The sequence below is a fragment of the Bos javanicus genome, chromosome 23 (assembly GCF_032452875.1).
Source record: "Bos javanicus breed banteng chromosome 23, ARS-OSU_banteng_1.0, whole genome shotgun sequence".
Lineage (NCBI taxonomy): Eukaryota > Metazoa > Chordata > Mammalia > Artiodactyla > Bovidae > Bos > Bos javanicus.
The window spans coordinates 50,887,595-50,914,778 of NC_083890.1; the positions used below are offsets into that span (position 1 = coordinate 50,887,595).

The 27,184-nt window shown below is 54.9% G+C and overlaps 2 protein-coding genes across 3 annotated transcripts; one reads left to right on the top strand and one right to left on the bottom strand.

Moving 5' to 3' along the window:
• The first annotated feature begins 207 nt into the window (after positions 1 to 207).
• TUBB2A (tubulin beta 2A class IIa) lies at positions 208 to 4,419 on the top strand. Its single transcript, XM_061398980.1, has 4 exons — positions 208 to 377; positions 1,784 to 1,892; positions 2,348 to 2,458; positions 3,163 to 4,419. Exons 1-4 carry the CDS (start codon positions 321 to 323, stop codon positions 4,221 to 4,223), a joined length of 1,338 nt encoding a protein of 445 aa, XP_061254964.1. The 5' UTR covers positions 208 to 320; the 3' UTR covers positions 4,224 to 4,419.
• A 682-nt stretch (positions 4,420 to 5,101) lies between these two features.
• On the bottom strand, positions 5,102 to 25,912 carry BPHL (biphenyl hydrolase like). 2 transcript variants are annotated; one of them, XM_061398982.1, is made up of 7 exons: positions 25,712 to 25,885; positions 18,813 to 18,916; positions 16,379 to 16,545; positions 14,892 to 15,045; positions 11,192 to 11,323; positions 9,040 to 9,163; positions 5,102 to 5,408 (listed from the first exon to the last, which is right to left on the bottom strand). In XM_061398982.1, exons 1-7 carry the CDS (start codon positions 25,816 to 25,818, stop codon positions 5,321 to 5,323), a joined length of 876 nt encoding a protein of 291 aa, XP_061254966.1. In that variant the 5' UTR covers positions 25,819 to 25,885; the 3' UTR covers positions 5,102 to 5,320. The 2 variants fall into 2 exon arrangements, with proteins under 2 accessions (XP_061254966.1, XP_061254967.1); XM_061398983.1 differs by lacking the exons at positions 5,102 to 5,408; positions 9,040 to 9,163 and adding an exon at positions 9,170 to 10,816 and having other exon boundaries at positions 25,712 to 25,912.
• Positions 25,913 to 27,184: the final 1,272 nt, after the last annotated feature.

Genomic DNA, 27,184 nt, shown 5'->3' on the forward strand with positions numbered 1-27,184 from the left:
CAGCCCCTCCCAGCGCTTACAGCCGCCGTGACCCCCACCCCGGGAAGAAAGAGCCGGAGGCCAGTGGCCGGGACAGGCCCGGGGACGGGAACGCGCCGCACCGGGACCCCGCGCGCTCGGCGGCCGGCCGCCCGCACCTCGCGCCGCGCCCCGGCTCCCCCTCGCGGTGCCGCAGTCCCCGCGCCGCCCCCGCCGTGACGTCACAGGGGCGGGGCCCCCGCCTTAAAAGACGCGGCCCGGGCGGCGGCGGGGTCTGTGCCGAGTCCGCCGGTCCGCGCTCTGTCCAGGCCCGCGCCTCCACCCGCTCCACAGCCGGCACCATGCGCGAGATCGTGCACATCCAGGCGGGCCAGTGCGGCAACCAGATCGGCGCCAAGGTGGGCGCGGCGCGCGGGGCCGAGGGGCGGCGGGGCCCGAGGGCGGGGGCCCCGGAGGGACAGAGAAGGGGCGGCGGGGCCCCAGGGTGCGCCTGGGGCCGGAGAGGGACCGGGGAGGGAGCTGACCCCTGGGGAGGGGGCGGCGGGGCCAGAGGGCGGGGGTCCCGGAGGGACGGAGAGAGGGCGGCGGGTCCCCAGGGAGAAGACCAAGGAGGGGGCGGGGAAGGGGCCGCGGGTGGGAACCCCGGAGGGACAGAGAGGGGGCGGCGGGTCCCCAGGGTGTGGGACCAGGAGGGGGCGGGGAGGGTCGGCAGGGCCCGAGGGCGGGGACCCCGGAGGGACAGAGAAGGGGTGGCGGGTCCCCAGGGTGCGCGCCGCGGCCGCAGCGGGACCGCGTAGGGAGCTGACCCCCGGGAGGAGCGCGGCCGCAGGGCGGGGCGGGGCCGGGCGCCTCACAGCCGGCACTGATGCTCAGGGCTACGCAGCTGTGGGTCTTTAATTACGGGCCCGGCCCCGGCCCTTGTGAGGGACGCGGTTGGTACCTCCCCGTAGATTGGACTCTGAGATTTGGGTGGGGGCTTTGGTCGTGAAAATCCCGTGGCCTCCTGCGGAATTTATTTTGCGTATATTGTCTGCATTGCGAATGAAAAAACTGCAGTGTCATTGGGTGACAGATGCTCTGGAGGGTTCTGGTGGGTCCGACAGACGGGGTGCACCATCCAGACGGGGTGGCGGGTGACGCCGGAGTCTGACTGCCGTGGGCGCGGCGGCAGGTGGCAGCCCCGGGCCGAGCCGCCGCAGTGGGCGAGGCCCCGCGGGCCGGGTGCCCGGGTGTGGGCGGGCGCCCGCACAAGGACGTGGTCTCTTTCACAACCGCCATATTGCCCCCCCGCCCCCCGCCTTTCCTGCCGCAGACGCACGCTGCACCGTGCCCCTCACCCCCCCATTCCGCCTCTGCAGTCAGTGACCCAGGAGCCCGGCGGATGCCCGCGCCTAACGCGGCGCTGCTTGGAGGTCGAGTTTGTGCCAGGACTCAGCGATCTCTGCAGGCAGCCGCAGGGCGGGGTCCACCTGTCCTGGGCAGGACCTGTCCATCCGCTGGGATGCTGACGCCCAGCCCTGCCTGGGGGCCCAGCCTCCCGAGCATCTGCAGCCATGCCCTCCCTCCTCCTCCAGGGCCCCTCCCCACTTCCCAATCTGTCTCCTGATATAGCTGATGCTCTGCGCATCCCCGAGCCCCTCCGCAGAAGCTGCTGGAGGAGCAGGGTGGCAGCTGCGGGCCTGTCTGCGGCTTCCTGCCTGTCTGCCCACACTGCCACTGTTCCAAGGACAGGAGAGGAAGGGAAGGGCCATCGTGCTGACACCTAGGATGTCAGACCATCACGTGCTTCTTTCTCTGTCTCCAGTTTTGGGAAGTCATCAGCGATGAGCATGGCATCGACCCCACTGGCAGTTACCATGGAGACAGTGACTTGCAGCTGGAGAGAATCAACGTGTACTACAACGAGGCTGCTGGTGAGGACTGCCGCGTGCTCGGCCCCCTCTCCTGTGTTCTGTTCTCTGGCAGCCCCAGTGTAGCAGGAACACACACACACACACACACGCGCGCGACAAAGAAATGTTCCCTCGTGCTCGGCCCCCTCTCCTGTGTTCCGTTCTCTGGCAGCCCCAGTGTAGCAGGAACACACACACACACACACACACACACACACACACACGACAAAGAAATGTTCCCTGCATGCGTTTAAAGTCAGCTGCTCAGAAATACCCTCAGAGTCCCTGAAGTTCCCTGCATTCGGGTCATGACCGGGCAGGCCCTCACCTCCCTTTGTAGAGCAGAAACCTCCTCTAATCTCTTTGCGTCTTGCTGGAATTTTCTGGGATGAGCTCTGCCTGGAGGGGCACGGAGAGCAGAGTGTTGTCTGATTGCTCTGCAAGCGCCAGGTCTGACTCCTGCTGTGTCCCCGCAGGTAACAAGTATGTGCCTCGGGCCATCCTGGTGGACCTGGAGCCGGGCACCATGGACTCCGTCAGGTCTGGACCCTTTGGCCAGATCTTCAGGCCTGACAACTTCGTGTTTGGTATGTAGGGGTGATGCGTGGGCCCTGGCTCAGTGGGTCCCCTTCCTCCTGACCCCATGGGGGTCACTGCTGAGTACCTGGCGGAGGCTGTGTGTTCACAGAGGCCTCGAGTCCCGGGCTCACTGTACCTGGTCCATGGGCTGTCAGCCCTCTGGCCCCTGTCCACACAACTCAAAGGCCAGGGTCAGCCTGCAGAGGCTGCCGCAGCCCTCCCACTGCAGAGCAGCCCAGAGCAGGAGGGCAGAGAACAAAGAGTGAAGGAAAGCTTCCAGCAGCAGTTCACAGGCCACTGGTCATTTCAGAGGACCCGTGACAACAGGCAAGCCCCTTAAGAAGCCGAGGCCAAAGGCGCAGGTTGTGAGCAGAAGCTGAGCCGGCCCTCTGATGACGTGCGCCTCCGCCCTGCCAGCCAACAGTTGTTGATTTATCAATAAGAATTTATAGAAGGTTCTTAGTTTTAAACCAGTTGGGTTTTGTTAAACTATCTTCTTAATTAATAACGTCACATGAACTAAATCTTTTGTTGTATTAGATCTTCAGTGTTTCTGAGGATCACTGATATATAGAAAACTTTTCTGTAGATAGACAGTCTTTCTGAAAAAGAAGGCTCTTTGATCTCTAAAATTAGTCCAGAGTCAGGAAGACAGAATTTGGAATTCCTTACTGAAGGGTTAGCGTCTGATACTGTCCTTTCCCTCTGGCAGGCCAGAGTGGTGCCGGGAACAACTGGGCCAAGGGTCACTACACAGAGGGCGCCGAGCTGGTGGACTCGGTCCTGGACGTGGTCAGGAAGGAGTCCGAGAGCTGTGACTGTCTGCAGGGCTTCCAGCTGACCCACTCGCTGGGGGGCGGCACGGGGTCTGGGATGGGGACCCTTCTCATTAGTAAGATCCGCGAGGAGTACCCCGACCGCATCATGAACACCTTCAGCGTCATGCCCTCGCCCAAGGTGTCGGACACGGTGGTGGAGCCCTACAACGCCACCCTGTCTGTGCACCAGCTGGTGGAGAACACGGACGAGACCTACTCGATTGACAACGAGGCGCTGTATGACATCTGCTTCCGCACCCTGAAACTGACCACCCCCACCTACGGGGACCTCAACCACCTGGTGTCGGCCACCATGAGCGGGGTCACCACCTGCCTGCGCTTCCCGGGCCAGCTCAACGCCGACCTGCGCAAGCTGGCCGTGAACATGGTGCCCTTCCCGCGCCTGCACTTCTTCATGCCCGGCTTCGCGCCGCTCACCAGCCGGGGCAGCCAGCAGTACCGGGCGCTGACGGTGCCCGAGCTGACCCAGCAGATGTTCGACTCCAAGAACATGATGGCCGCCTGCGACCCGCGCCACGGCCGCTACCTGACCGTGGCCGCCATCTTCCGGGGCCGCATGTCCATGAAGGAGGTGGACGAGCAGATGCTCAACGTGCAGAACAAGAACAGCAGCTACTTCGTGGAGTGGATCCCCAACAACGTGAAGACGGCCGTGTGCGACATCCCGCCCCGCGGCCTGAAGATGTCGGCCACGTTCATCGGCAACAGCACGGCCATCCAGGAGCTGTTCAAGCGCATCTCGGAGCAGTTCACGGCCATGTTCCGGCGCAAGGCCTTCCTGCACTGGTACACGGGCGAGGGCATGGACGAGATGGAGTTCACCGAGGCCGAGAGCAACATGAACGACCTGGTGTCCGAGTACCAGCAGTACCAGGACGCCACGGCCGACGAGCAGGGCGAGTTCGAGGAGGAGGAGGGCGAGGACGAGGCCTGAGAACTTTGTCAGATAAATCGTGCATCCTTAGTGACTTCTGTTGTCCTCAATCAAGCATGGTCTTTCTATTCGTATACTATGGTGCTCAGTTTTGCCTCTGTCAGAAATTCACTGTTGATGTAATAATGTGGAACTCCTCTGGAAATTGCAATATTGTCTAAGATATCTATACTAATAAAAAAGCATGTGTCCAAAACCTGTGGTCTCTCTTTATTGCAAATAATTTTTATTCTTTCACTGAATGGTTCCTTTCCAAGTATGTTTCTGGGTTTAGTAACTGTTAATAGGATTTTTATTTTCATATTTTTAATTAATAGCCTTTCTGCTCTTTTAGTAGAGAGAGGCAAGTACTGAAAAGTGTTATAAGTCACTCAGTCATGTCTGACTGTCTGTGACTCCACAGACTGTAGCCCACCAGGCTCCTCTGTTCTCAGGATTTCCCAGGCAAGAATACTGGAGTAGGTTGCCATTCCCTTCTCCAGGGGATCTTCCCAAACCAGAGATTTAACTTGGGTCTCTCCTGCATTGCAGGTGAATTCTTAACCATCTGAGACACCAGGGAGAGAGGCAAGCAAGCAAATTTATCTCCACTGGCCCAAAGCATTCAGGGACTAGCAGCCAGGAGTGTGTAGGGAGACAGCAGGGCACCACGCTGGCCTTCTTCCCGGGTTTGCGTGATCCCAGCAGCCCCGTAAGCACATGGAATCCAGGGCCCTGGGCGGGGGCTGCTTTCAGCTTCCCCACCTCTCTGTGGACAATGTGATGACTCCAGAGGCCAGTGCACGCCTGCACCCCTCCAATAGAAGGCAGCACGTACATTCAGCTCACCTTAAGAGCAGCAGTCGTGAACACTACATGTGCTTAACCTTACCTGAAAGTAAAGTAAATCACGACAGGAATTTATTTAAAGCAATGGAAGAAAATCCCAGTATGAAAAGGTCAGATTCAAGCTCTGCAGCTATGAAAGAGGATGCTATGTCCTCAGTGGTACTGGATTAGGAGCAGTCTGTGGGGAGGCACAGGGAGCCTGGCAGGCAGGTGAGCAGAGGGCTGGCCCGCGGGCCCAGGCCTCACCAGACCACATGTCCTGGGACACGTCACTGGAGGAAGCCTTCCGCTAACTTGTTGAATTTGTCTGCGAAGCGTAAGTGCAGGTTGTGCTTGCCTTCCGGCATCAGATGTAACCTGAGGGAAAGGCGGACGGATGGTTAGTGGCGCATCGTCAGAAAACCCGCCCCCTCCCTGACGTCTCACGGAAACCTCACTGGGCAACCGCCCTGTTTTCTGTCCCCTGCGACCTCCATCAGGAGAAAGGGTGAGTCCATCTTAAGGGGTGGCCCCAGAACAGAGACTCGGGAGCGAGAGCCCGAGGCTGCCGCAACAGCCAAGGCGTGCTCCGCTGCACTGGGAGCTGAACCAGGTAAGGAGTGGTTTGACTGGAAACCTGACTGAGAGGAGGACGTGCAACCTGGTGGGTACCTAAGGGAAAAAGCATTTTAGTAAGACTGGTTTTAAGAGAGGATTGGAAAGATGGTAAAAATACGAAGTGTCCAGAATCCACTGGACTGGAGCTTCCTGGAGTATCTGCGTAGTGGGAAAACCCGTCAGAAGGCGCTGCCGCCTGCTGCTGAAGCCCCCAGGCTGCCCTGGGTGCTGGAGGACTGGGTAAGTCTGCACACGGCCGGGCAGTGCCTCCCTGAGGCTGGGGGTGCCGGCCCCGCCCGGATCTGCGGCCCTCAGGACACCCCGCCCCCCTCGGGAGGCGCTTCCTTTCAACGGGGCTCATCAGATGTGGATGGTCTGCAATTTCTTTAATAAAGGCAGGCTTCTCTGAGTTCTAAACTGCATTACTGCCTATAACAGTGCAGACATGGAGTTTTAAACAAAGGTTCCAGGACACACGTGCAGGCCTGACTTGCTCTGTCCACTGTCACTGATGTTAAAAGGACTGTATTCAGGCAGAATGCCAGTCACCACATCGCCTGCTTCTCTGCTTTCCACAGCAGGGGGCTGGGAGCTCCAGGACCTTGGTGAACGGGCAGGGGGGAAGCTTGGAACAGACCTGTCCCTGGGTGATGCCGGGTCTCTGGCAACTGACCATGTGGGGCAGCGGGGTGAGGGGGTATCCAGGCTGTCAAGATCACCGGCTTGACAGAGGAGGATCTGTGGTTGGTATCTTTCTGAGCCCCTGGGGAAGGTTAGTAATGCCGTCAGCAGTAGCCTAGGCCTTCCCCAGTCGAGGCCAGTGCTGCTCAGAAGACAAGGGCGAGCCCCGGCCCTCTAGAGGGACGGGGCTCGCAGGACGCTCACGGCTTCTGTCCTCAAGGGACAGAAAGAGCCAGCTACCGAGGATGCCGGCAGGCAAGGGGGCACTGAGCCGCCCCGGGCCTCCCAGTGTGGACCGAGCTAGACCTTGACGTGGAGCCCTGCTTTGAGGGGGCCAGCCCTCTTCCGTGCTTTGTGGAGATCCCCAAGCAGGAAGCACCGACACCAGCTACGAATCCTGTCCACTCAGGCGCGGTGCGGTATGTGCTCCCCAGGTAGAGAGCTCGGTCTCAGCAAAGACCACCAGCAGGCCCGAGGGCGCTGCTGACCGACCGCCGCACTCCCCGCGGCTGTCTCGGGCCCTGACCACTGACGCCCACACCAGTGTCCCGTCCGCAGAGGCGGCTACTCTGTCCTGAGTCCCTGTCCGTCTCAGGTGTGCGCATATGCCCCCCTTCATCCCGCAAGAAGATAGCAGGGAGGGATGGCAGACTCCACTGGGCCCACCTGGGAAACGGATACAGAAATACACACGACTGTTTCTGGGAGCAGCTCTAGGAGACAAAGGCATTTGTTTCATACCTGATATCTATTTGCAGGTAAAATCTTTGAGGGGCCAGCCTGTGTCTTTAATTGTTTCTGGCAAGGAAATGAAGCCCCAAGTTCATGGGAAGCACCCTGCACTTAAGTGGCTCCCTAGGGGTCAGAAGGCCTGTGAGCACAGTCGGAGGAGGACCTTGATGCTCAAGGAATCAACGTTCCTTCTGTGGGTCCAAAATTAACCACTGTTTTTAGCTTCTTGGCCAACCTACAGGGCTCTCCTGGCAGAGGAAGGGTGCGAGCGTAATATGCCGGCCAGTTTCAGACAATCATCGCAGCACACTTTCCTCTTGACTCAACTGTTCCAAAGAATCCTACTCTGAGAAAACAACCTTCCATAAACGAATGTACTGAAACCATTAACATCTGAACGGTAAGGGAATATTTTTCTCCCATATTGATGTATTCAGTTGCTAGGAGATGGGTCTGGAACAGAACTCCTAAATTAAACTTTCTTGCAGACTTTTATTGAACCTGGCTCTCTAAGAGAACACATGTCATTTATCATGAGCGTCAATGTGCAAAAACTTGTCATTTCTGAAGAGAGAAGACACTTAACCAGGTCAGAAAGTAGGTGATTCAGGCCTCTCATCATCATATTAAAATAAGAGTATGAGAGGCAGCTGTGTTGGGGGAGGGACGCACTGTATTACGAGGAAAAAAAAAAGATCCAGGACTTGTCATTTACTAGCTATGCAACCTTGGAAGATGACTTAACGTGTCTCACCCTTGATTTTACCCCATCTGTAAAATAGGGACAATTTTTTCCCATGATTTTGCTGTAAAGTATAATTAGATATTGTAGTAAAATAAGGTGCCTTCTGAAATATGAAATGCTGTTTGGAAACAGAAATTATACAAGTTTATACTAGTGATATTTTATTGCAGAATAAGAAGCATGTTTCCCACATTTATAAACTGTCCAAGAAATCTGTTTGTTAAAGTCTCTTGTGGAATAAAGAGCACAATTAGGAAGTGGAGGGACCGTGTCTGAGTCTACTCCGAGCTCAGGGGCGGTCCAGGCGGGCTGGCCTGCAGTGGGCACTGGAAGTGGCTCACGTCGGGGAGGAGAAGGATGTTCTTAGGTCACTTAGAATGAGGCCAATTTCAAAAGAATTCTATACAATTCCAAAGATGTCCCGGGTAATGACAGCATCTCTGGGGTGAATACTCAGGCTCTCAACAGGTCAGGGCTCCCTGGGAGTTTATTGCGAGCCACGACCTCCTGGCCAGACCTTACTTTCTCCTTCACAATGTGCCTCACTGTGTTATCAGGGAAACATCAGGTTTATTCAACGTGGAATTTTCATCCTGAATAAGTACCAGCAGAAGCTGCCTCTCACGTCAGCCTGAGTATTTAAACGATAAACTTCTGTTCCACACAGACATGAATGAGGCTGAAGACCAGGCTCTGCTGACACATCTCGTCAGGCCCTCCAGTGTGCCCGGGGCCGGCGGGCAGACCCTGCTCTCCTGTGGTTCTGAGCAACAGGTTCTTCTCTGAGGTGTATATGTTTAAGGCTTAACGTGAAAAGTGTACAACATAATTTTAAGCAGGAAAAAGGCAGGAATCAAAGTTGAAGACAGAATACGATTGTATTTATGTTAAAAAATACTAGGAAAGGAGGAACACACAAAAGTGCTAATCACGGAAGTATTTACGTGGATGGCAAGTGACAGCGATCTGCTTCTTTGTTTTGATTCTATAGACTTGCTGGGCAGGCGGTGCTTTTACAGTGAGAGCTCCCAAGGGAGAGATGGCTGTTTGGGTTGGTGCCACCAGGGCGGGAGCCCCTGATCCCGCTGCCAAAACCCAGGGCACCTGGGCCCCTCTTTCCCAAATGGGGTGGGGTACACCCTGAAAGCCCAGCCCTCAGCCTTTGCCTCCTGCAGCACCTCCCGCTTGCCTCCCAGGGCCCTGGGGCAGAGCGCTGGCTGCAGCTGGACTCACCGTGACCCTCTCACATGTCTGTGTAAGAAGTCTGCATGGAAACGTGGGACCAGGGGGTCCTTCTCGCCGTGCACGATTAAGGTAGGGCACTGGACCAGGGGGAGCAGGTCCCGACAGATGCTCCCTGCAAGACACGCGACTGTTCTCCTGAGGCCCTCCTGGGGTGGGGGTCTGCCCCCAGCCCCGCCAGCGTCTGGCCTGGATCAGATGGCCTGAGTGCTTCCAGCTCCGACAGTCTGCAGGTTTCCTTTTCTGTGTCTCTCCTGGCCTTTTTCCTTTAAGCTCTACTAGTGAACAAGGAGTCCTGGCTGATTAAGATTCATAATTCATATAAAACAGCAGTTGAACAAAAAAACCTGCAAGTCTTCATATTACATGGGCCATCTGAAAAGCTTCTCCCTTGAAGTACAGGGGCCCCTGCCGGCCCTCCAAGTCTGTGCTCCTCACAGCGAAGCCACAGTTTCAGCAGGACGGAAGCTGCCTTCCACCCTGCCTGCCCCCTGCCCGCCCTGGGGAGACCACAGGCCCTGCCCCGAGGGACGACCGCATTCCTGGGCAGCAAGGCACAGGCCGGGCTCCGCGTCCCGACCTGCTGTTTCCCTGAATCCACTCGGACAGCAGCCACATGGCAAAGCCAGAGCACACACCCGGGCCTGTCTGACGCCAAACCCGCGACGCGTCTGTACACTACGCTGAGCGGCCACAACCCCGAGGACTGGACAAGGGCCTCAATGCATGGAACCAGCCCTGCAGGGAGAGAGGTCGTTTACTGACAGCCTTGCCGTAAGATGATTCAGGCGGTGCCAGATTCTCCGTGACACTTTCTCCCTCCCTTTCTCTTTTGCAGTAGACCTCATTTTTCAGAGTTTCAGGTTTACAGCAGAATTGCAAGGCAGGCATGGGCACACACCCCGTCTCCTCGCCTCCCCATCACCAACACCCCCATCAGACATCTGTTACAGCAGACGCGTCATCACCACCCTGCATCCGCGGTTCTCACGCTGTGGGTTTGGACAAACGCAGAATGACACAGACACGGCACTATGATACTACACAGAGTGCTCTCACTGCCCTAAAATTCCCGTGTGGCTGTTCTAAGAGGTAGTGGGATCTCACTGTCTGTCTGTATTTTAATGAGGCTGTTTTCTACCTGTTCAGTTTTTAGAGTTTTTTGCAGGGACTTCCCTGATGGTCCAGAGGTCAGGACCCCGTGCCTCCACTGCAGGGGAGTTCCATCCCAGGTCGGGGAACGAAGACCTCACAAGCCCTGGACCCCCGTCCTTCGGGAAACAGTCACTCCTGTCTGTGGCTTGTCTTTCCAGCCTCCTGAAACATATTTCAAGGCCCTGTTCCTATGGGTGGATACCGTGTCTGAACAGGATATACTTGTTTTAAACTTACAGCAAAAAAGTAACATTTCCAAACGTCCTTCTCATTATGAAAGTTCTGACAGATGACTCATTCTGGAAATGACTACTGAGGAGACAAAACTGGGCCCTGAATCATAACTGTTTGGTAACTGATGTGTTTCAAGGTCAGATCCCACCTACTCTCTATTCTTTTGGCAATTAGAAAAATGAGAGATTACAAATGAAAACAGCTCTAAGAACAGACTTTAATTCAGAGCTTCTCTCAAGGGTGCCAGTTCTTGTTATTGGAACACACCTGTCACGGCCGAAGTGACACAACGTCGCTCTGAAGACGGGAAAGGGCTGAATACCCTTTTCCTTTCCTGACTCCACAGGGGCCGAGGGTCGTGACAGAGACCCCTCCTCTCCTGGCGGGTAAGAGAGGCGGCAGTTGGCTGATGCCTCTAGATGTGAAAAGGGGGACGTCTGTGTGGCCACTGTTTGTTTCTGAGTGACCATCCTGGAGTTAGAAGAGCATGTGAGACTTCTGGAGACAAAGGGGAAAAGACCAGCATGCTACGAGAGACTCAGCAACGTGAACTCTGGACACATGTCTGTCTCTGATGCCAGAAGGGTGTGCGGCACAAGAACTTGCCTTTGTACACGATCACCCTCTGCTCACGCGTCAGTGTGGAAGGATGGTGGGCGAGTGTGTCAATCCCCAAGGAATTCTCAAGCATCAGGGGAACTCACTCGGCCTCTCTAACCAGCAAAGGGACTGTTAAGTGGCTCGTGTGACCTACCGTCTGGAAGATGCTTAAATTGCTCTATGCCATCCACCCACTTTTCACAGGTTCTGGCGAAGTAGTCGAACCCATAGAGGGCTTCCAGAGGCTTTCTCGTCTTCTCACTCCACTTAGAAACATCCCGGATGCCTGGAAGACAGACAGACGTGTGGGCAAGGATGGGTCTGAGACTAAACCCATCGTCGCCCACAGAGCAGAGCGGCCAGCGCCATGTGGCTCGCCAGGCTTTGCCCGGCCGGCCAGGCCTTCCCCAGCCCCCGCGCCACTGCCCAGCACCGTCGCTCCCACTGGCTTCTGCATCCACCCAGCCCCCACGTCACTGCCCAGCACCGTCGCTCCCACTGGCTTCTGCATCCACCCAGACCCCGAGTCACTGTCCAGCACCGCCACCCCCACCAGCTGCTGCATCCACCCAGCCCCCGCGTCACTGCCCAGCACCGCCACCCCCACCGGCTGCTGCACCCACGGTGAATGCTGAGTGCTGTGTCAGGGTCCCGCCGTGTTCTGTCCTCCATGGCGGCCCTTGGGCACCAGCAGATTCTGACCAAGGGAACGAAATCAGATCTAAAGTAATGGCTTCCATTAAAGGTGTAAGACAGAAGCGGTATTCCCCTAACTGGGGTCTGCTGCTGCTAAGTCACTTCAGTCGTGTCCAACTCTGTGCGACCTCATAGATGGCAGCCCTCCAGGCTCCCCTGTCCCTGGGATTCTCAAGGCAAGAGGACTGGAGTGGGTTGCCATTTCCTTCTCTAACTGGGGTCAGCAGAGTAAAAATGAGATTACTTATAACAGAGTTTTTCTGAATTGTATTTACATACACTGAGAAATGCATAAACATCATTTGCTCCAAGTTCTGCCACTGGAGAAATTGTAACTACCAACTACAAGCTGTCTCACAGATGACTCTGATCAGAAAGGAAATGATGGCTTCAGAATGGATAAGCAAATTCAATCCCTTAGCCCGCTTTTTCCATTTTTCTTTACAACACAGTGACTCTGTGGAGTCTGTTGCTCCTGAGGACAGTGCACAGTGCTCGCTGAGCCCCTCAGGTACAGAGCTCCATCTGCATGACGCGTCCTGAAGACAGGACGGCAGGCGCACGTGGCCCACGTGGTGACCGGGACTGGGCCGGGCACCTGGGGGCCCAGCATGCTCGGGGTGAGTGGGCTGCTCGAACTGCTGCCTGAGGCAGGTGACCCGGCAGAGAGCGCCTGCCGTTCTCCTCCTGCTCCCCTACCCTGCAGATGTGCGTTGGGGTGGATTTCAGAGGCTGAGGACGACTCCAGAGGCTGAGGACACTGAACTGCTCTGGGCGGAAGTGAGGAGACTTTGGATGGGAGGGGGAGATGTAGAGAAGCAGCCTGAAAAGTAGAGGCGGAAGGAGGTCCGGAGGGAGGAGCGTGTGTGGTGCAGGATGAGGGAGAGGGCAGCGCGGGTGGGGGACAGGGAGGGGAGAGTGGGCGGCGAGGGAAGAATGGAGGAGGAGGAGAATGGGAAGGGGAGAGAGGGCTGCAGAGGAGGACGGAGAGAGGAGGAGGATGAGGACGGGAGAGAGGGCTGCGGAGGAGGACGGAGAGAGGAGAGCGGAGGAGGAGGATGAGGAGCGGGGAGGGGAGCGCGTGCGGCAGCGGAGGACGAGGAGGGGAGATAGGGTGGTGGAGGACCGGGAGGGGAGAGGAGAGCGGGCGGTGGTGGGGGACAGGGAGGGGAGAGGAGAGCGGGCGGTTGTGGGGGACGGGGAGGGGAGAGCGGGCGGTGGAGGACGAGGAGAGGAGCTCGGGCGGTGTGGGACGGGGAGGGGAGAGCGGGCAGCCGGCGCGGGACCAGTGGCTCTGCCCTTGGCCACGGAGCAGGCCACACCCGCTGCAGGCCCTCTTGCCATGAACAAGGAGCTCTTTCATAACATATAATTTCTGCTGCATCGCTGAAGTCTGCAGTAATTGATGAAAACGAGTATGAGTGAGTATGTGTGTGCGCATAAAAGGCAGGAACCCTGAAAACACAGCAGACTGGTGTGACCACTCGAATGCAGGGCTGCCTCGAGGGAGGGTGACTATTCACTGAGGGAGGGTGGACACGGCTGAACCGGGGATGAAACTGGGCCTCACCTGGCACCATCCAGTGGTTCCCAGGGGCAGCAAGTGGACAGCTCTGAAGGAAAGCATTCTCAATTTATGCTCACCATTTATTTTGTTTGTTTTCAGATTAAGGGTAAGCAATTACTTGCTAATCAAAAAACCATCTAGTCAAGGCTCTGGTTTTTCCAGTGGTCATGTATGGATGAGAGTTGGACTGTGAAGAAAGCTGAGCACTGAAGAATTGATGCTTTTGAACTGTGGTGTTGGAGAAGAGCCTTGAGAGTCTCTTGGACTGCAATGAGATCCAACCAGTCCATCCTAAAGGAGATCGGTCCTGGGTGTTCATTGGTAGGACTGATGCTGAAGCTGAAGCTCCAATATTTTGGCTACCTGATGTGAAGAGCTGACTCATTGGAAAAGACCCTGCTGCTGGGAAAGATTGAGGGCAGGAGGAGAAGGGGATGACAGAGGATGAGATGGTTGGATGGCATCACTGACTCAATGGACATGGGTTTGGGTGGGCTCCGGGAGTTGGTAACAGACAGGGAGGCCTGGCATGCTGCAGTTCATGGGGTTGCAAAGAGTCAGACATGACTGAGCTACTGAACTGAACTGAAATGAATCAAAAAACCACAAAACAATCAGAATCTTTATAAAGCTAGTGAAACAACTAGAAAATTGGAAGAAAAAGCTTAAGAAATTATGCAGAGCCCTACACACAGCAATGCTGAGATGGAGATGAACAAAAACAGGGAATTGGAGACTCAGTCTACAAAGTTCAATCAGTCCCTGAAAGGGTTGGGGAGGAGGGAAGAGGAGGGGGAGGGGAGAGGAGGGGAGGGGAGGGGAGGGGAGGGGGAGGAGGGGGAAGGAGAGGGGAGAGGGAGGAGGCTGGGGGAGGAGGAGGAGGAGGAGCAAAAGTAAGTGGTGGACACCCACTCAGTGAGGAGATCCCAGCCAAGGAGGGTTTTTTGTGTTTTGTTAAACTCCGACAAACTGGGGAAATGGTTCGGAAGAGGAGGGGCAGCCATGGGCGGGGCTGGAGTCCCCGGGCAGGTTCGGCTGCTGGGGGCCTGGCAGCTCCCAAGCTGGCAGCTGGATGTCCTGACCGGGGGCCTGGTGGGCGAACCAGCCGCCTGCACAGGGCCTGGGCAGGGACCCCAGCCGGTCCCTGGCACCCACAGTGCCGGCTGCCTGCCAATATTGGAGCCTCAGCCGGACACAGACAGGCGGTGGCCGGGCTGGTGGGCTGCATCTGCAGCCCCTGCTCTGTGTCTCTAAAAGTCCTCACAGATAAGCCTGAAGGACAACCTTAGAAAGTGTGAACAGCACAAGAGTTCTTCATCAAAACTAAGGTTTCCCACTGGAGTACACTGTTCCCTTCCACACTCAGGGTACCTGAGGCTGCAACTTACACTTCATGTCAACCCCCCTCCTTCCCAGAAGGTCACTAGCACAGCAGGAAATGTAAATACTGATGTATTTTCCTGAGTGTCACTTCTGGAAATAGGAAACTTTAAAACGCAGACTAGTTAAAGTGCAGGACTTTGCTGAGAACCCTTCATCTCTCCATGACCTGTCAACACACGTCTAAGCAGGGCGGGGCGGAGGGACCTACCCTGGTAAATCTCTGTGTCCTGCTCAGTCACGTAGGCGTTGGCCCCCCAGATCACCATCTTGCTGACATACGAGGGGTACCGTGCGGCTGCGATGAGGGCTGTTATCCCCCCGTCGCTCCACCCCAGCAAAGAGACCTTCTTAAACTTCAGTGTCTGTGGCAAACACAGCAAAACAGCACGGTGAGGGCTCCTAGAGAACCTGAGATCGATAATGCCCGGGGTCGACACAGCTTCCTAGCTGTGGGGAGAACCCGAGATGGATAACGCCTGGGGTCGAGACAGCTGTGGCGTGTCCGCTGGTCGTCAGAGAGACACCCCGGAGCCCACGATCTGTGACATGAACGTCTCCTCTCGGCCTGCTGAGGTGAGAAGACCGCTGTCACAGACGCCTAAGCGCGCATACAGCATCCAGTGCTGTTCTGAGTCGGGAGGGCGCTACGTCTTCAGGGTGCGCATCTCCCGGAAAAGGACACAGCGGAAGTCAGCTCCACTTGGTTGTGACAACGTGTGCGTCCACACAGGCCTGAGTGAAGACGCTGCGGGCAAGTCTGCAGATCAGAGAGGGCCTCCTGAGAGCTGCTGGAGGGCTGGAGCCACTGCATCTGGTGAAGTCACTACTGCAGCTTTGGGAAGAACCGGCCCCAGGAGGAAGCCTGGGACAGAGGAGACACAGCGGTGAGGGTGGGGGGTGCTGCTGAACCTTTGGGTGAGTCGGCCAGGCTCCAAGAATGCGCTTGATGGGGTACATGGACAGAGGTTACACCTGAGATGCTCCTGAGCAGTTAAAAACTGAACGACTGGGAAAGTAAATTAACAAGTATCAGTCCGAGACATCTGTCGACCGAACTGTAAACTGGTGTGACTCCTGTGGGGAATACTCTGGCTCCACCCTGTATCTTCCATCACGCAGCAAGTCATCTCCTAAACGTGCACGGAATTCACACACACGCACCAGGGCAGGCCCACAAAGGCCACACCAGGACTATTTACAGCAGTGAATAAGGGCCACAGTGTCCACGCACGAGTGCTCCCTGCACTTCCTGTATAATCACACACACATACACACACACACACACACAGAGCAGCAGCTTAGAAATAATGTATCTCCCATCAGAAGACGGGAATTAGGACACAGTGTGTCCACACAATGGAATGGATACCAAGTGCCTATTATAAACTGAAGGATATCTGTATTTATTAACATAGAAGTATCTATCTGATAAACTCCAATGAAACAGTAAGCTGGAAAACCATTAGGTATAGAAGGATGCCATCAATACAAACTGTCTATTTACATATGTAATAAGACTGCCCAGAAAAGAAGAGCCTCAAAGCCATGGGAGCAGTAGCTCTAAAAACTTTCCTCTTTGTATCTCTTTGAACCCTTTGAATGTCTACAGGAGTCAGCCTTGAAGAAACCACACACAGAAACAAAATAAACGAAGACGCCCAGCCTCCTTCCTCCTGATTCTTCCCCGAGACCCACCTTCATCAAATCAATGGCATCTTTTGCGTCTCGCTCAAAGAAGTCCACTGGGAAATCCCGATCGGGTGGGCGGGAGTGTCCGTATCCTCGGGGGTCCCAGGCAACCACTGTGAAGAGCTTCTTATTCAGGTTCTCAATCTGAGGTCCAAAATCTGTCTCTCCACTGCCTATCAATAAAAGTGGTCATCCGGTTACACTCCAAGAAATGCTGTCACTGCTTCAAACACACTACAGCAAAAAGAAACGGGGGGACAATGTAACTGGTTTCTAGTCAAATTAGCAGCAAATCTATAACCAGCAAAGCAGACTGGCAGAGAGAGAACCCGGGGCCTCCTCTCCCGCGGGAGCTCAGACCTGCTCCCACCTCCCCCGAGCGGCTACTCGGAGGACGACGCACTTCTCCCCTTGGTCCTGTATCATTAATAATCCAGCACGCTTGATATCTTTTCAGTTTAACTGTCCTATTTAAAAAAAAAAAAAAAGGACTCACGAAACTGCCTAGAAATAAACCTACTGAAACAACGTAATTCTGGGTTATTTTTTCTTTTTTAAAATGACTGTTACAAATGAGAGAGATCTTAATAGTATCTGTAGACACATTAATGAGATTTGATCCAAATTATTCAAAGCCAAATTCTAAAACCCCACATGTTTTTTACAAAGCTAACGAGAATAGCCCTGGAGATTTTATTTTCTGGTCATAACTAGAAACCAGAAAATTAAACTAAAACTCGGAAATGATGGAGGGCAGGACACGGAGGGGATAAATCAGTGTGTTTCACGACAACAGTATGTGAGTATTGGCAAGTAGAACTTGTTCTCAAGCTGGTGGTGGACCTGACTTTGTTCTCAAGCTGGTGGTGGACCTGACTGGCAGGCAGCATTGCCGGGTGAGGTCCACACGGTGTGAAGGCCAGACTCCCAAGGAGCCCAGTCCAGGGGCAGGTCAGCATCTCATTTCTAAGCTCTACTTGGTTTCTAAGGACTCACAACTCTGGCCACACCTTGCTTCAGAAACTGGTGATGATTAGAAAATGTCTTTGAAGACACTGCAGGATCAAATGGTGCCATTGCCTTCTCCGAAAACAGTAACAGAAACCTTACCTTAAAATCAAATTTGAGATACTCTGGGATCACTGGAAACTCTACTCCTGAACTTTCTACACCTAAACTTCTTACCTGCAGGTGGCGATGGTGATCCATCTAGCTTTACCACGCTCTGTTCACACCAAACTAATTCTGACCTTCAGAAAGGCTGTGAAAGCCCAGCTTTGTTCTTTGCTCTTACCTTAACTGAACACACCAGAGAAGGCAATGGCACCCCACTCCAGTGCTCTTGCCTGGAAAATCCCATGGATGGAGGAGCCTGGTGGGCTGCAGTCTATGGGGTTGCTAGGAGTCGGACACGACTGAGCGACTTCACTTTGACTTTTCACTTTCATGCATTGCAGAAGGAAATGGCAACCCACTCCAGTGTTCTTGCCTGGAGAATCCCAGGGATGGGGGAGCCTGGTGGGCTGCCATCTATTGGGTCGCACAGAGTCGGACACGACTGAAGCGACTTAGCAGTAACTGAACACAGTCACGCACAGCAGGGAGATCAGTCCCACTTGTAGCAGAAGAAGCCTCACATCCCGGAACCCCTCAATCCCAGGCAAACCGGGCCAGCTGGTCGCCTACTCACTGCCTCCCTCCCCCTGCCTGCCTTCCCTCCCCTTCCTTGACTTGTCGTCCCCAGGCTGCAGGAAGGGGCTTCCCTGGTGGCTCAGCTGGTAAATAATCCACCTGCGATGCGGGAAACCTGGGTTTGATCCCTGGATTGGGAAGATTCCCCTGGAGAAGGGAAAGGCTACTCACTCCAGTACTCTGGCCTGGAGTCTATGGGGTCTCACAGAGTCAGACATGACTGAGCAACTTTCACTTTCAGGCTGCAGGAAACTACACAGTGTTGGACTTCCATGGAGAAAAGTGGGTATTTAAAGGAATGAAAATTGCATAAAGTAGAAAGGTATCTTCAGGGCTTCCCTGGTGGCTCAGTGGTAAAGTCTACCTGCTAATGCAGAAGACACAGGTTCGATCCCTGAGCCGGAAAGATCCCACATGCTGTGGAGCAGCTAAGCTTGTGAACCACAACCCCAGCCTGTGCTCTGCCACAAGAGAAGCGGCCACAGCGAGAAGCCCAAGCACCCCAACTGGAGAGTAGCCATCGCTCACTGCATTAGAGAAAAGCCCAGCAATGAAGACTCAGCACAGCCAGAAGTAAGTAAAACTTTACAAGAAAGGTAGCTTTCTGGACCACCTAAAGTTGATTGCGGCAAATATTACAGAAAGCATCTCAGCAAAGCACCAAGGCTGCGTATCAAGCCTGGGCATCTGGGACTGGGGGCCGAGCTCAGAGGACAGCGTGCCGGGCACGCCACGGAAACCTGCGCACCTAGCATCCCCGGGAGCAGCAGGACGGCGTGCTCTCCGCCTCCGGTCCGCAGGTAGTGCAAGTGGACGCCATTCACCGCCGCCTTGGCGGAGGTCACGGAGGAGCTGCAAGAGAGAAGCCCCGAGCCCAGAGGGCGACTGAGCCTGCACGCCAGCCAGCCCCAGCACCCTCCCCGCCCCCTGGTCATCCGGCTCTGCGCTTCAGTTTCCCAAACCCAGAAAGGGCGGGTCACTGCAGCACCAGCTCCAGGCCCACCCACGGGAGTGCTGACAGGCCTGCTGACATCAACCGGCCCACAGCCCCGCAGCTGGAGGCAGGGCCCCCGCCGTGGGAGGTGAGGTGGGCGGGACGCTGGCACAGAGCCTCGAGCCCCTCGAGGCCCCGGCAGGTCCAGAGGAGCCACCCGGACCCTCAGCTGCACAGGCAGTGATCCCAAGGGTGACGCTGGTCTTGGGGTCCACGGGCTGACCTTCTGGCCTCTCTGTTCTCTAGGCAGCCGCCCTGGTCAAGAATGCCTGTCTGCTCGGATGTGGCCAGACCGGTCTGTAAGATGCTGAGATGTCTCTGCACTGACTGTTAAGTAGCCGGTCCGTGTCTAGAGTCCCGCACCCCGCCCCCTTCCTTGACCCAAAACCGCCACGCTGCACCATCTAACCATGTGTCGTCCTGGGGGCTCTGCGCAGGACAACCCCCTCGGTGACTGTCCCAGAAGCTCCAGGACCACTGCACCGGGGCACCCAGGAACAGCGCACACACGGCCCCGCCTCAGGCTCTAAGAGCCTCCCAGCAGCTCCCCAGATGGCCGGTGACACGCGGGAGGGCCATGAAGGCACACCAGGACAGATGCTGCCAGGCGCAGTGAGTCAAAGAGCACACAGACCTGGGTGGTAGTGAGACCGACCAACTACAGGCTCACGATCCACAGAAATGTCACAGGACTCTTGAGCTGGGTTGAGTCTCACGGACCCTGCTGTTACTCATTATTAACATCCTGCTCCTTGGACAGCTCCAGAACCAGATAAAATCGCCTAACACTCTACTCCGAGTCATCTTGGGAAACAACAGTTTATTGACATTTCCTTTGCCCCCGGCCATCTGCAGAGCAGCAACTGCACACCCTCAGGGAGGGGAGGGTCGTGATGGGAGAGAAGCGGTCAGACTCCTATCCAGCACAGGAACGAGGCTGCTCCCCAGACACTCGGTGCTTGCTCAGCTCAGGGACTGCTCCTGCTACTTGTTGAGCCCGCAAGGTTCTCCAGGGCCCCTGCCTTGCAGCGTGAAGGATGTCTTGTAATGGCATTCTGCACAGGGAAGGTGTCACATATGACGTGGCCCCGCCATCTCTCGCGATCTCTGAGCCCCGGGGCTTTCACCACCCGGGGTTGCGGGCTCTCAGGCCTGGGAGCCTCCTGGGGCCCGGCTCACATGACTTCCCTTTCGTGGTCTGTCCGACGTCTCCGCTGCCAAAAGCCTCTCACTTCCCTGTGTTTTGCCCTATCCACGTCGATTCCCCAATGCCTAAGCACACAGAGATAAAACCAGGTCTAGACAAGGGCGGATGGGCGCTCAGTGTCAGGGGAGGGTTTCTAAGGCAGAGGACTTTGAAGGTGGCTTCAGAGTATGAGAGGCCCTGTGGGTGTTGGAGAGAGGCAGCTGGGGAAGGGTGGAGAAGTGGCTTTTGAGATGAACTTCTAAGATGGGCAAAATGCTGGAGAGAAAATGGGGTAGGGAGCGTGCTTCTAGAACTGGTGTGCTCAGGGCCCAGGAGTCAGGGACACACGTGGAGCAAGGCAGGTGAGGTCAGGCCGGCAAGAGCGTGGGCACAGAGGAGCCAAGGTCAGGCTAGAGGGCGATGGGTGTGCGGCTGGGCTGTCAGGGCAGGGAGCACGCCTGGGGCTTTGTCACTCACTGCCGGGCCCTGCCCTTGTCACAGCAGCCGGGCCCCGGGGCATCGGAGGCTCCCAGAACCTTGCCTCCATCTCCAGGCTGGAGAAACAGGACAGAAAACTGGACAATAGCAAATCAACTTAAATGTAAGAAAAGTTTCCTTTTAGAAAATATTTATTGAATAACTTTCCACATCAGTACACTTGAAATGAGTGTTGCATTCTCCCTCCAGCATAACAAAGGGCTCTTGGATGGCAGTCAGGCCCCAGAAAAAGTTAGAAAACTTAAAAGAACAAAAATGAACCTCCTTCCCCTGGGCTTTACTCCTCCCCACTTTCTCCCTCCTATTGTTTCTCTAACCTAGGTGTTAAGCAGGGGTGTTCATTAGAATCACCCGAGGAGTTAAAGATACAGCGGCCCAGGACAACCCCGGGAGACCCACCGGTCACTCTGGGGTAGAGCCCTGGCGCGTGCTTTCTGAAACACTGCTGTATTATTCGCCCATTCATGTACATCCGGAACCCCTACTTTGTGCTGGGCGCCCCATGTTGCCTAGGGATTGGCAGAGAAGACCAGTCTGCCAACTACTGATATTCTGACAGAAGCTGCAGAGACAGGAGACCCTGGGGTGCACACAGCAGACACAGGTTCACACTTTCCACACCCTAACACACCTGCCCACTCAGCCCCCTTGTATATGAGACACTTCCTCCCCCCATGATACCCGGGGTGGGGAGCAGGGGTCCCAAGCTTAACTTTAATCTTCTGGCAAACCTTTAAATCTCCAGATGCCCAGGCTGCACTAAATGAACATCTCTGGGATGGGATCAAGGTATCTGCATTTTTTAAATTCCCCAAGAGAATCCAATAGACAACCAAGGATAAGAAAGGTTATACTGAATTCATTTTGGAGGAGAGAAAAATTCAGCCTCCTTTTTAAACACAGTCTGGGAAGCCATGTATTATGTCTGTCCTGTCTCTCCTTCTGGGAGGCTGGACGGACAAGTCTGTGTGTGAGTGGCGAGGGTTGGGCGGCAGGACCAATAGAGCAGCAAACCCCCCCAGTGAGGGAGAGATGACCACAGGGCCGGCAAGAAGAGAACCGTTTGGGGCAGACAACTACAGGAGAACTAACTGGTCAGTTTAATTATTAAACTACATGATGTCCTCTGATGATGCACATTAGACTTTGCCTAATTTTACCAGCGAGGAAGCTGAGTGTTAAGAGTTTAGGTAACAGGCCCCAGTCACCCTGCTTGCAATTTGCAAAGTCGAAGCGAGCACCTGAATGTCACACTCGGCTCAGAAATAAAAACGGGAGCCACCTCATCAGATACATCCTCATTTTGAAAGTCCAACATATTCTCTGTACCTTGTTTGTTCAGCTATTCCTTTTGTATATTTTTTTCTACTTATTTTTTAAAATTATTTTAATTGGAGGCTAATTACAATATTGTAGTGTTTTCTGCCATACATTGACATGAATCAGCCATGGGTTGTATATTTTTTTCTAAAAGGATTGTTAGCTACAATGAAGCATTCAGTTCAGTTCAGTTCAGTTGCTCAGTCGTGTCCGACTCTTAGCAACCCCATGGACTGCAGCTTACCAGGCTCCTCCGTCCATGGGAGTGGGGTGCCATTGCCTTCTCCGTAAAGGCTGCATCAGTCCGTCCAGTTCAGTCCAGTCGCTCAGTCGTGTCCAACTCTTTGCAACCCCATGAATCGCAGCACGTCAGGCCTCCCTGTCCATCACCAACTCCCGGAGTTCACTCAGACTCATGTCCATCGAGTCAGTGATGCCATCCAGCCATCTCATATCTCATCCTCTGTCGTCCCCTTCTCCTCCTGCCCCCAATCCCTCCCAGCATCAGTCTTTTCCAATGAGTCAACTCTTCACATGAGATGGCCAAAGTACTGGAGTTTCAGCTTTAGCATCATTCCTTCCAAAGAAATCCCAGGGCTGATCTCCTTCAGAATGGACTGGTTGGATCTCCTTGCAGTCCAAGGGACTCTCAAGAGTCTTCTCCAACACCACAGTTCAAAAGCATCAATTCTTCGGCTCTCAGCCTTCTTCACAGTCCAACTCTCACATCCATACATGACCACTGGAAAAACCATAGCCTTGACTAGATGGACCTTTGTTGGCAAAGTAATGTCTCTGCTTTTCAATATGCTATCTAGGTTGGTCCTAACTTTTCTTCCAAGGAGTAAGCATCTTTTAATTTCATGGCTGCAGTCACCATCTGCAGTGATTTTGGAGCCCAAAAAAATAAAGTCTGACACTGTTTCCACTGCTTCCCCATCTATTTCCCATGAAGTGATGGGACCAGATGCCATGATCTTCGTTTTCTAAATGTTGAGCTTTAAGCCAACTTTTTCACTCTCCTCTTTCACTTTCATCAAGAGGCTCTTTAGTTCCTCTTCACTTTCTGCCACAAGGGTGGTATCATCTGCATATCTGAGGTTATTGATATTTCTCCTGGCAATCTTGATTCCAGCTTGTGCTTCCTCCAGCCCAGCATTTCTCATGATGTACTCTGCACAGAAGTTAAATAAGCAGGGTGACAATATACAGCTTTGACCTACTCCTTTTCCTATTTGGAACCAGTCTATTGTTCCATGTCCAGTTCTAACTGTTGCTTCCTGACCTGCATACAAATTTCTCAATAGGCAGGTTAGATGGTCTGGTATTCCCATCTCTTTCAGAATTTTCCAGAGTTTATTGTGATCCACACAGTCAAAGGCTTTAGCATAGTCAATAAAGCAGAAATAGATGTTTTTCTGGAACTCTCTTACTTTTTCGATGATCCAGCGGATGTTGGCAATTTGATCTCTGGTTCCTCTGCCTTTTCTAAAACCAGCTTGAACATCTGGAAGTTCACGGTTCACGTATTGCTGAAGCCTGGCTTGGAGAATTTTGAGCATTACTTTACTAGCGTGTGAGATGAGTGCAATTGTGCGGTAGTTTGAGCATTCTTTGGCATTGCCTTTCTTTGGGATTGGAATGAAAACTGACCTTTTCCAATGAAGTATTAGCAACATCAAAGTACTGGCTTGCATAAACATGAATTTTGATGACTTATTTTTACATCTTTCATACATTGTATTATTATCTAGATATTCATATTTGTATTATTAATTGTAACTGCTAATTACCTAGTATGGGGGCTTCCCAGGTGGCACAGAGGTAAAGAATCGGCCTGCCAATGGAGGAGATGAAAGAGACGCAGGTTTGCTCCCCGGGTTGGGAAGATTCCCTGGAGCAGGAAATGGCAACCCACTCCGGTATTCTTGCCTGGGGAATCCTAAGGACAGAGGAGCCTGGCGGGCTGCAGTCCACGGGGTCGCAAAGAGCTGGGCATGACTGACTGCCCAGGCCTTTAAAATTCACTGTCTCAAATCCTTAGGACAATTCCGCAAGGCGTGAGGCCCAGAGAGGTTATATAACTTGATTGTGTACATGCTTTTTCTGTAACCGCACTGCCAAATGGAGTCCCCTTCAGGGCTGGACACCAGGCCAGCACTCACCCTGACTGCTGGACAGAGGCAGGGGCAGGTGCGTCTCTTCCCCTCAGGCAGAGCATCCCCAGATTGAACCGGAAAACATCTGTCTTCAGGTGGGCTGTTATGCTTCCTAAGTTATTAATACTGTAACTGCACATAACATACAACTGCAGGTAGAAAAGGCTTGGGGTGGAAGACGGCAGACGTACAGAGGAGCTTCTGGAACACAACTCAATTGTGGGTCAGGGCACCCGTGGTTCTGAAGCCATGTCTTACAGGAGTGCTCTCATCTACTTACACAAGCTGCACTCTTGTTTCAGGATTAATCAACACCCTGCTTGTTTGGCCCATCACAGTGAAAGTCAAAGTGAAGCCGCTCAGTCCTGACTCTTTGCAACCCCATGGACTGCAGCCTACCAGGCTTCTCCGTCCATGGGATTCTCCAGGCAAGAATACTGGAGTGGGCTGCCATTTCCTTGGTCAGATCAATTTCAACTGCATTTACAAAATGGCGGTTCAAAATCCAGAGAAACCTGTTTCCCAGGGATATTTTAGGGCGAATGATCTGCATTGCTAAGTGGATGAGGCCTTCTTGCAACCACTAACCAACAGTAACAGATACTGGTGCAATCACAGTAATCTCATTTCAATCCCTTTCTGTAAACAGGAAACGGGATAGATGGGCATTTTTCAGTGGATTTACAGAGGCTGCAGACACTGACATTATTTTACCATCTGTATGAAAACAGTTTTGAAAATCTAATAGATATAAAATGGTAACAACATCAAATCCTAAACTCAAGACCCAATGAATCAGAATATGAAAGCATAAAGCTAGTCAGACCTCTCCTTACGCCTTCGGAATGGACTTTTCCCCATCAAGAACAGTGAAGCTCTGAAGGCCAGGTACCCGCCAAGCTTGTGCGCAGACACCTTCCTCGTCAAGAGCGGAACTGACCCGCCGGCAGTGAGCAGCGACCACCCCGCGCGCCCCATGACAGGCCACCATCACCTGGGACCAGGGGCGCCCACTTTGGGACTGGGGGTCAGAGGTTAATCCAGGAGCTGTTTACTCTCAAGGTATGTGGGGGTGGTAAGAGGAGAGAAAGGCAGACTCTCGGGCGTCTCCACGGCCTGCACCCCTCGGGGAGCCGGGCCCAGGAACCCGCATCTTCCGGTCCCCCGGGTGGGTCTCCCGCACGTCCCAGCTCGAGGTCCAGCCCGCGGCTCCATGACCTGACGCGGCGCGGACACCGCAGGCTGGCCCTGGAGCCAGGGTCCGGGGTTCAAGAGCGCCTCCTCCCTGGCCTCAGTCCTCACGGACGCCCCACCGAGGCCGAGCGCAGCGCCCCCTCGGCCGCGCCCAGGTCACGGCTTGACGGGCAAGGGGTCGGCCAGGCGGCGACCACTCACGGCCCCGGCCCGGCCGCTGGCCCCTGCCCCCTTCCCGCCGCCCCGAGCGCGCGGACGAGGATATGGGGGCCCCTGGAGGGGAGCGGCGCCATTACCCGAACGCGGCCGCGGGTCCGGCCCGGGGGATTTGGATGCCGGGCTTCAGCGCTGAGAGGAGGTGCCTCATCCGCCGCGCGGCCCGAATGCCTAGCGCTGCCGCCATGGTGAGTGCATATGACTGCCCGGGGAGTGCGCACGCGCCGGGTCTCCCAGCAGCCTGGAGCGCGCACCGCCCCGAGCACGCATGCGCCCGGCCCTCGGTCGCCCCGAGCTCGACCCCTTCCGCCCCGAGCTCGACCCCTTCCGCCCCGAGCTCGACCCCTTCCGCCCCGAGCTCGACCCCTTCCGCCCCGAGCACGCATGCGCGGGGCAATCTGGGCGCTGAGCTGGAGACCAAGGGTGTCCAGGCGATCCCTCGCCGCCCCTGTGCTCGCGGTTCCCGGGGACACCGGCACAGAGCGTCTCCTCTGGGTGTCACCTGTAGCCTAACGGTGACCGGCGTCTCGCCCTCGCGGAGGAGTGGGCTCAGGGCCGCCAGCCTGACAGCTGGAGGGGACTGGGGTTTGCTTTGTGCGTTTTTACACCGGCCCACACGCGCTAGGGCCCCTGCCCTCGGGGATCCTGGAGATTAGGGAGGGCCAGCGGCGGCTGGAGAGCGGTGCGGGCGGGGGGCCGGGCCTCGAGAGCTAAGCCGGAGCCTCCGATGAATCCCGCAGACAGGCCGGGGCTCCCGCTTCTCGGCGCTGTGGCGGGAGCAGAGAGGGGCGCCAGGTGCGGAGGATGGGGGTTGTGTCCGCGTGGGGTCCCTGGCCGCCTCCGGGGCGGGGGATCGGCGAGGACGGCAGGCTCGGTTGTAAACGGAGTCGCGTGTGAGTCCAGATCAGTGAGGCCCCTGCGGCCCAGGTGGGAAGCAGGTGGGTGTCGGGCTGGGCCGGGGGCAGGGTTAGTGTCTAATGGGGGCAGAGCCTCAGTTTTGCAGGAACGTGGCGGCAAACAGTGTGAATGTGCTAGGGCTGTGCACTTAAAGACGGTTGAGATGGCAGATTTTATGTGTATTTCACCACTGTTGAGTGTGTGTGCTTCTTACGACCAGTTCAGTCTTTAAAGATTATAAACAGTATTTGCAGCTGAAGGTTCCATAGAGAAAATAAAAAACAATACCTTTTGATTGTGGCTACTCTCTCCAGCGTCTGCCTGCAATGCAGGAGACCCGGGTTCAATTCCTGGGTTGGGAAGATCCCCTGGAGAAGGAAATGGCAATCCACTCCAGCACTCTTGCCTGGAAAATCCCATGGACGGAAGAGCCTGATAGGCTACAGTCCATGGGGTTGCAAAGAGTCGGACACGACTGAGCGACTTCACTTCACTTCACTCTCTCCCTTAACAGAAAACAACCGCATATCGGTGGCTGCTGTTTAGCCTTGTCTTGATTTGGAGATTCCAGCAGCTTCCTTGCATTTTATATTACTTCTTCTGGACACCCTTCCATTGTAACAGTGGAGTGGATTGCACAGTGCTTCCTGGTGTTA

What these genes read in the sequence shown, in the direction of transcription:
- BPHL (XM_061398982.1), bottom strand. Translation starts at nt 25,818, where the DNA reads ATGGCGGCAGCGCTAGGCATTCGGGCCGCGCGGCGGATGAGGCACCTC. An exon ending in ATTTAAGCATCTTCCAGACG is followed by an intron (nt 9,164 to 11,191) that starts GTAGGTCACACG and finishes CGTGTCTTGCAG; the next exon opens with GGAGCATCTGTCGGGACCTG. An exon ending in AGACATGTGAGAGGGTCACG is followed by an intron (nt 5,409 to 9,039) that starts GTGAGTCCAGCT and finishes CCTTTCCCTCAG; the next exon opens with GTTACATCTGATGCCGGAAG.
- TUBB2A (XM_061398980.1), top strand. Translation starts at nt 321, where the DNA reads ATGCGCGAGATCGTGCACATCCAGGCGGGCCAGTGCGGCAACCAGATC. An exon ending in GCAACCAGATCGGCGCCAAG is followed by an intron (nt 378 to 1,783) that starts GTGGGCGCGGCG and finishes CTCTGTCTCCAG; the next exon opens with TTTTGGGAAGTCATCAGCGA. An exon ending in GTACTACAACGAGGCTGCTG is followed by an intron (nt 1,893 to 2,347) that starts GTGAGGACTGCC and finishes GTGTCCCCGCAG; the next exon opens with GTAACAAGTATGTGCCTCGG.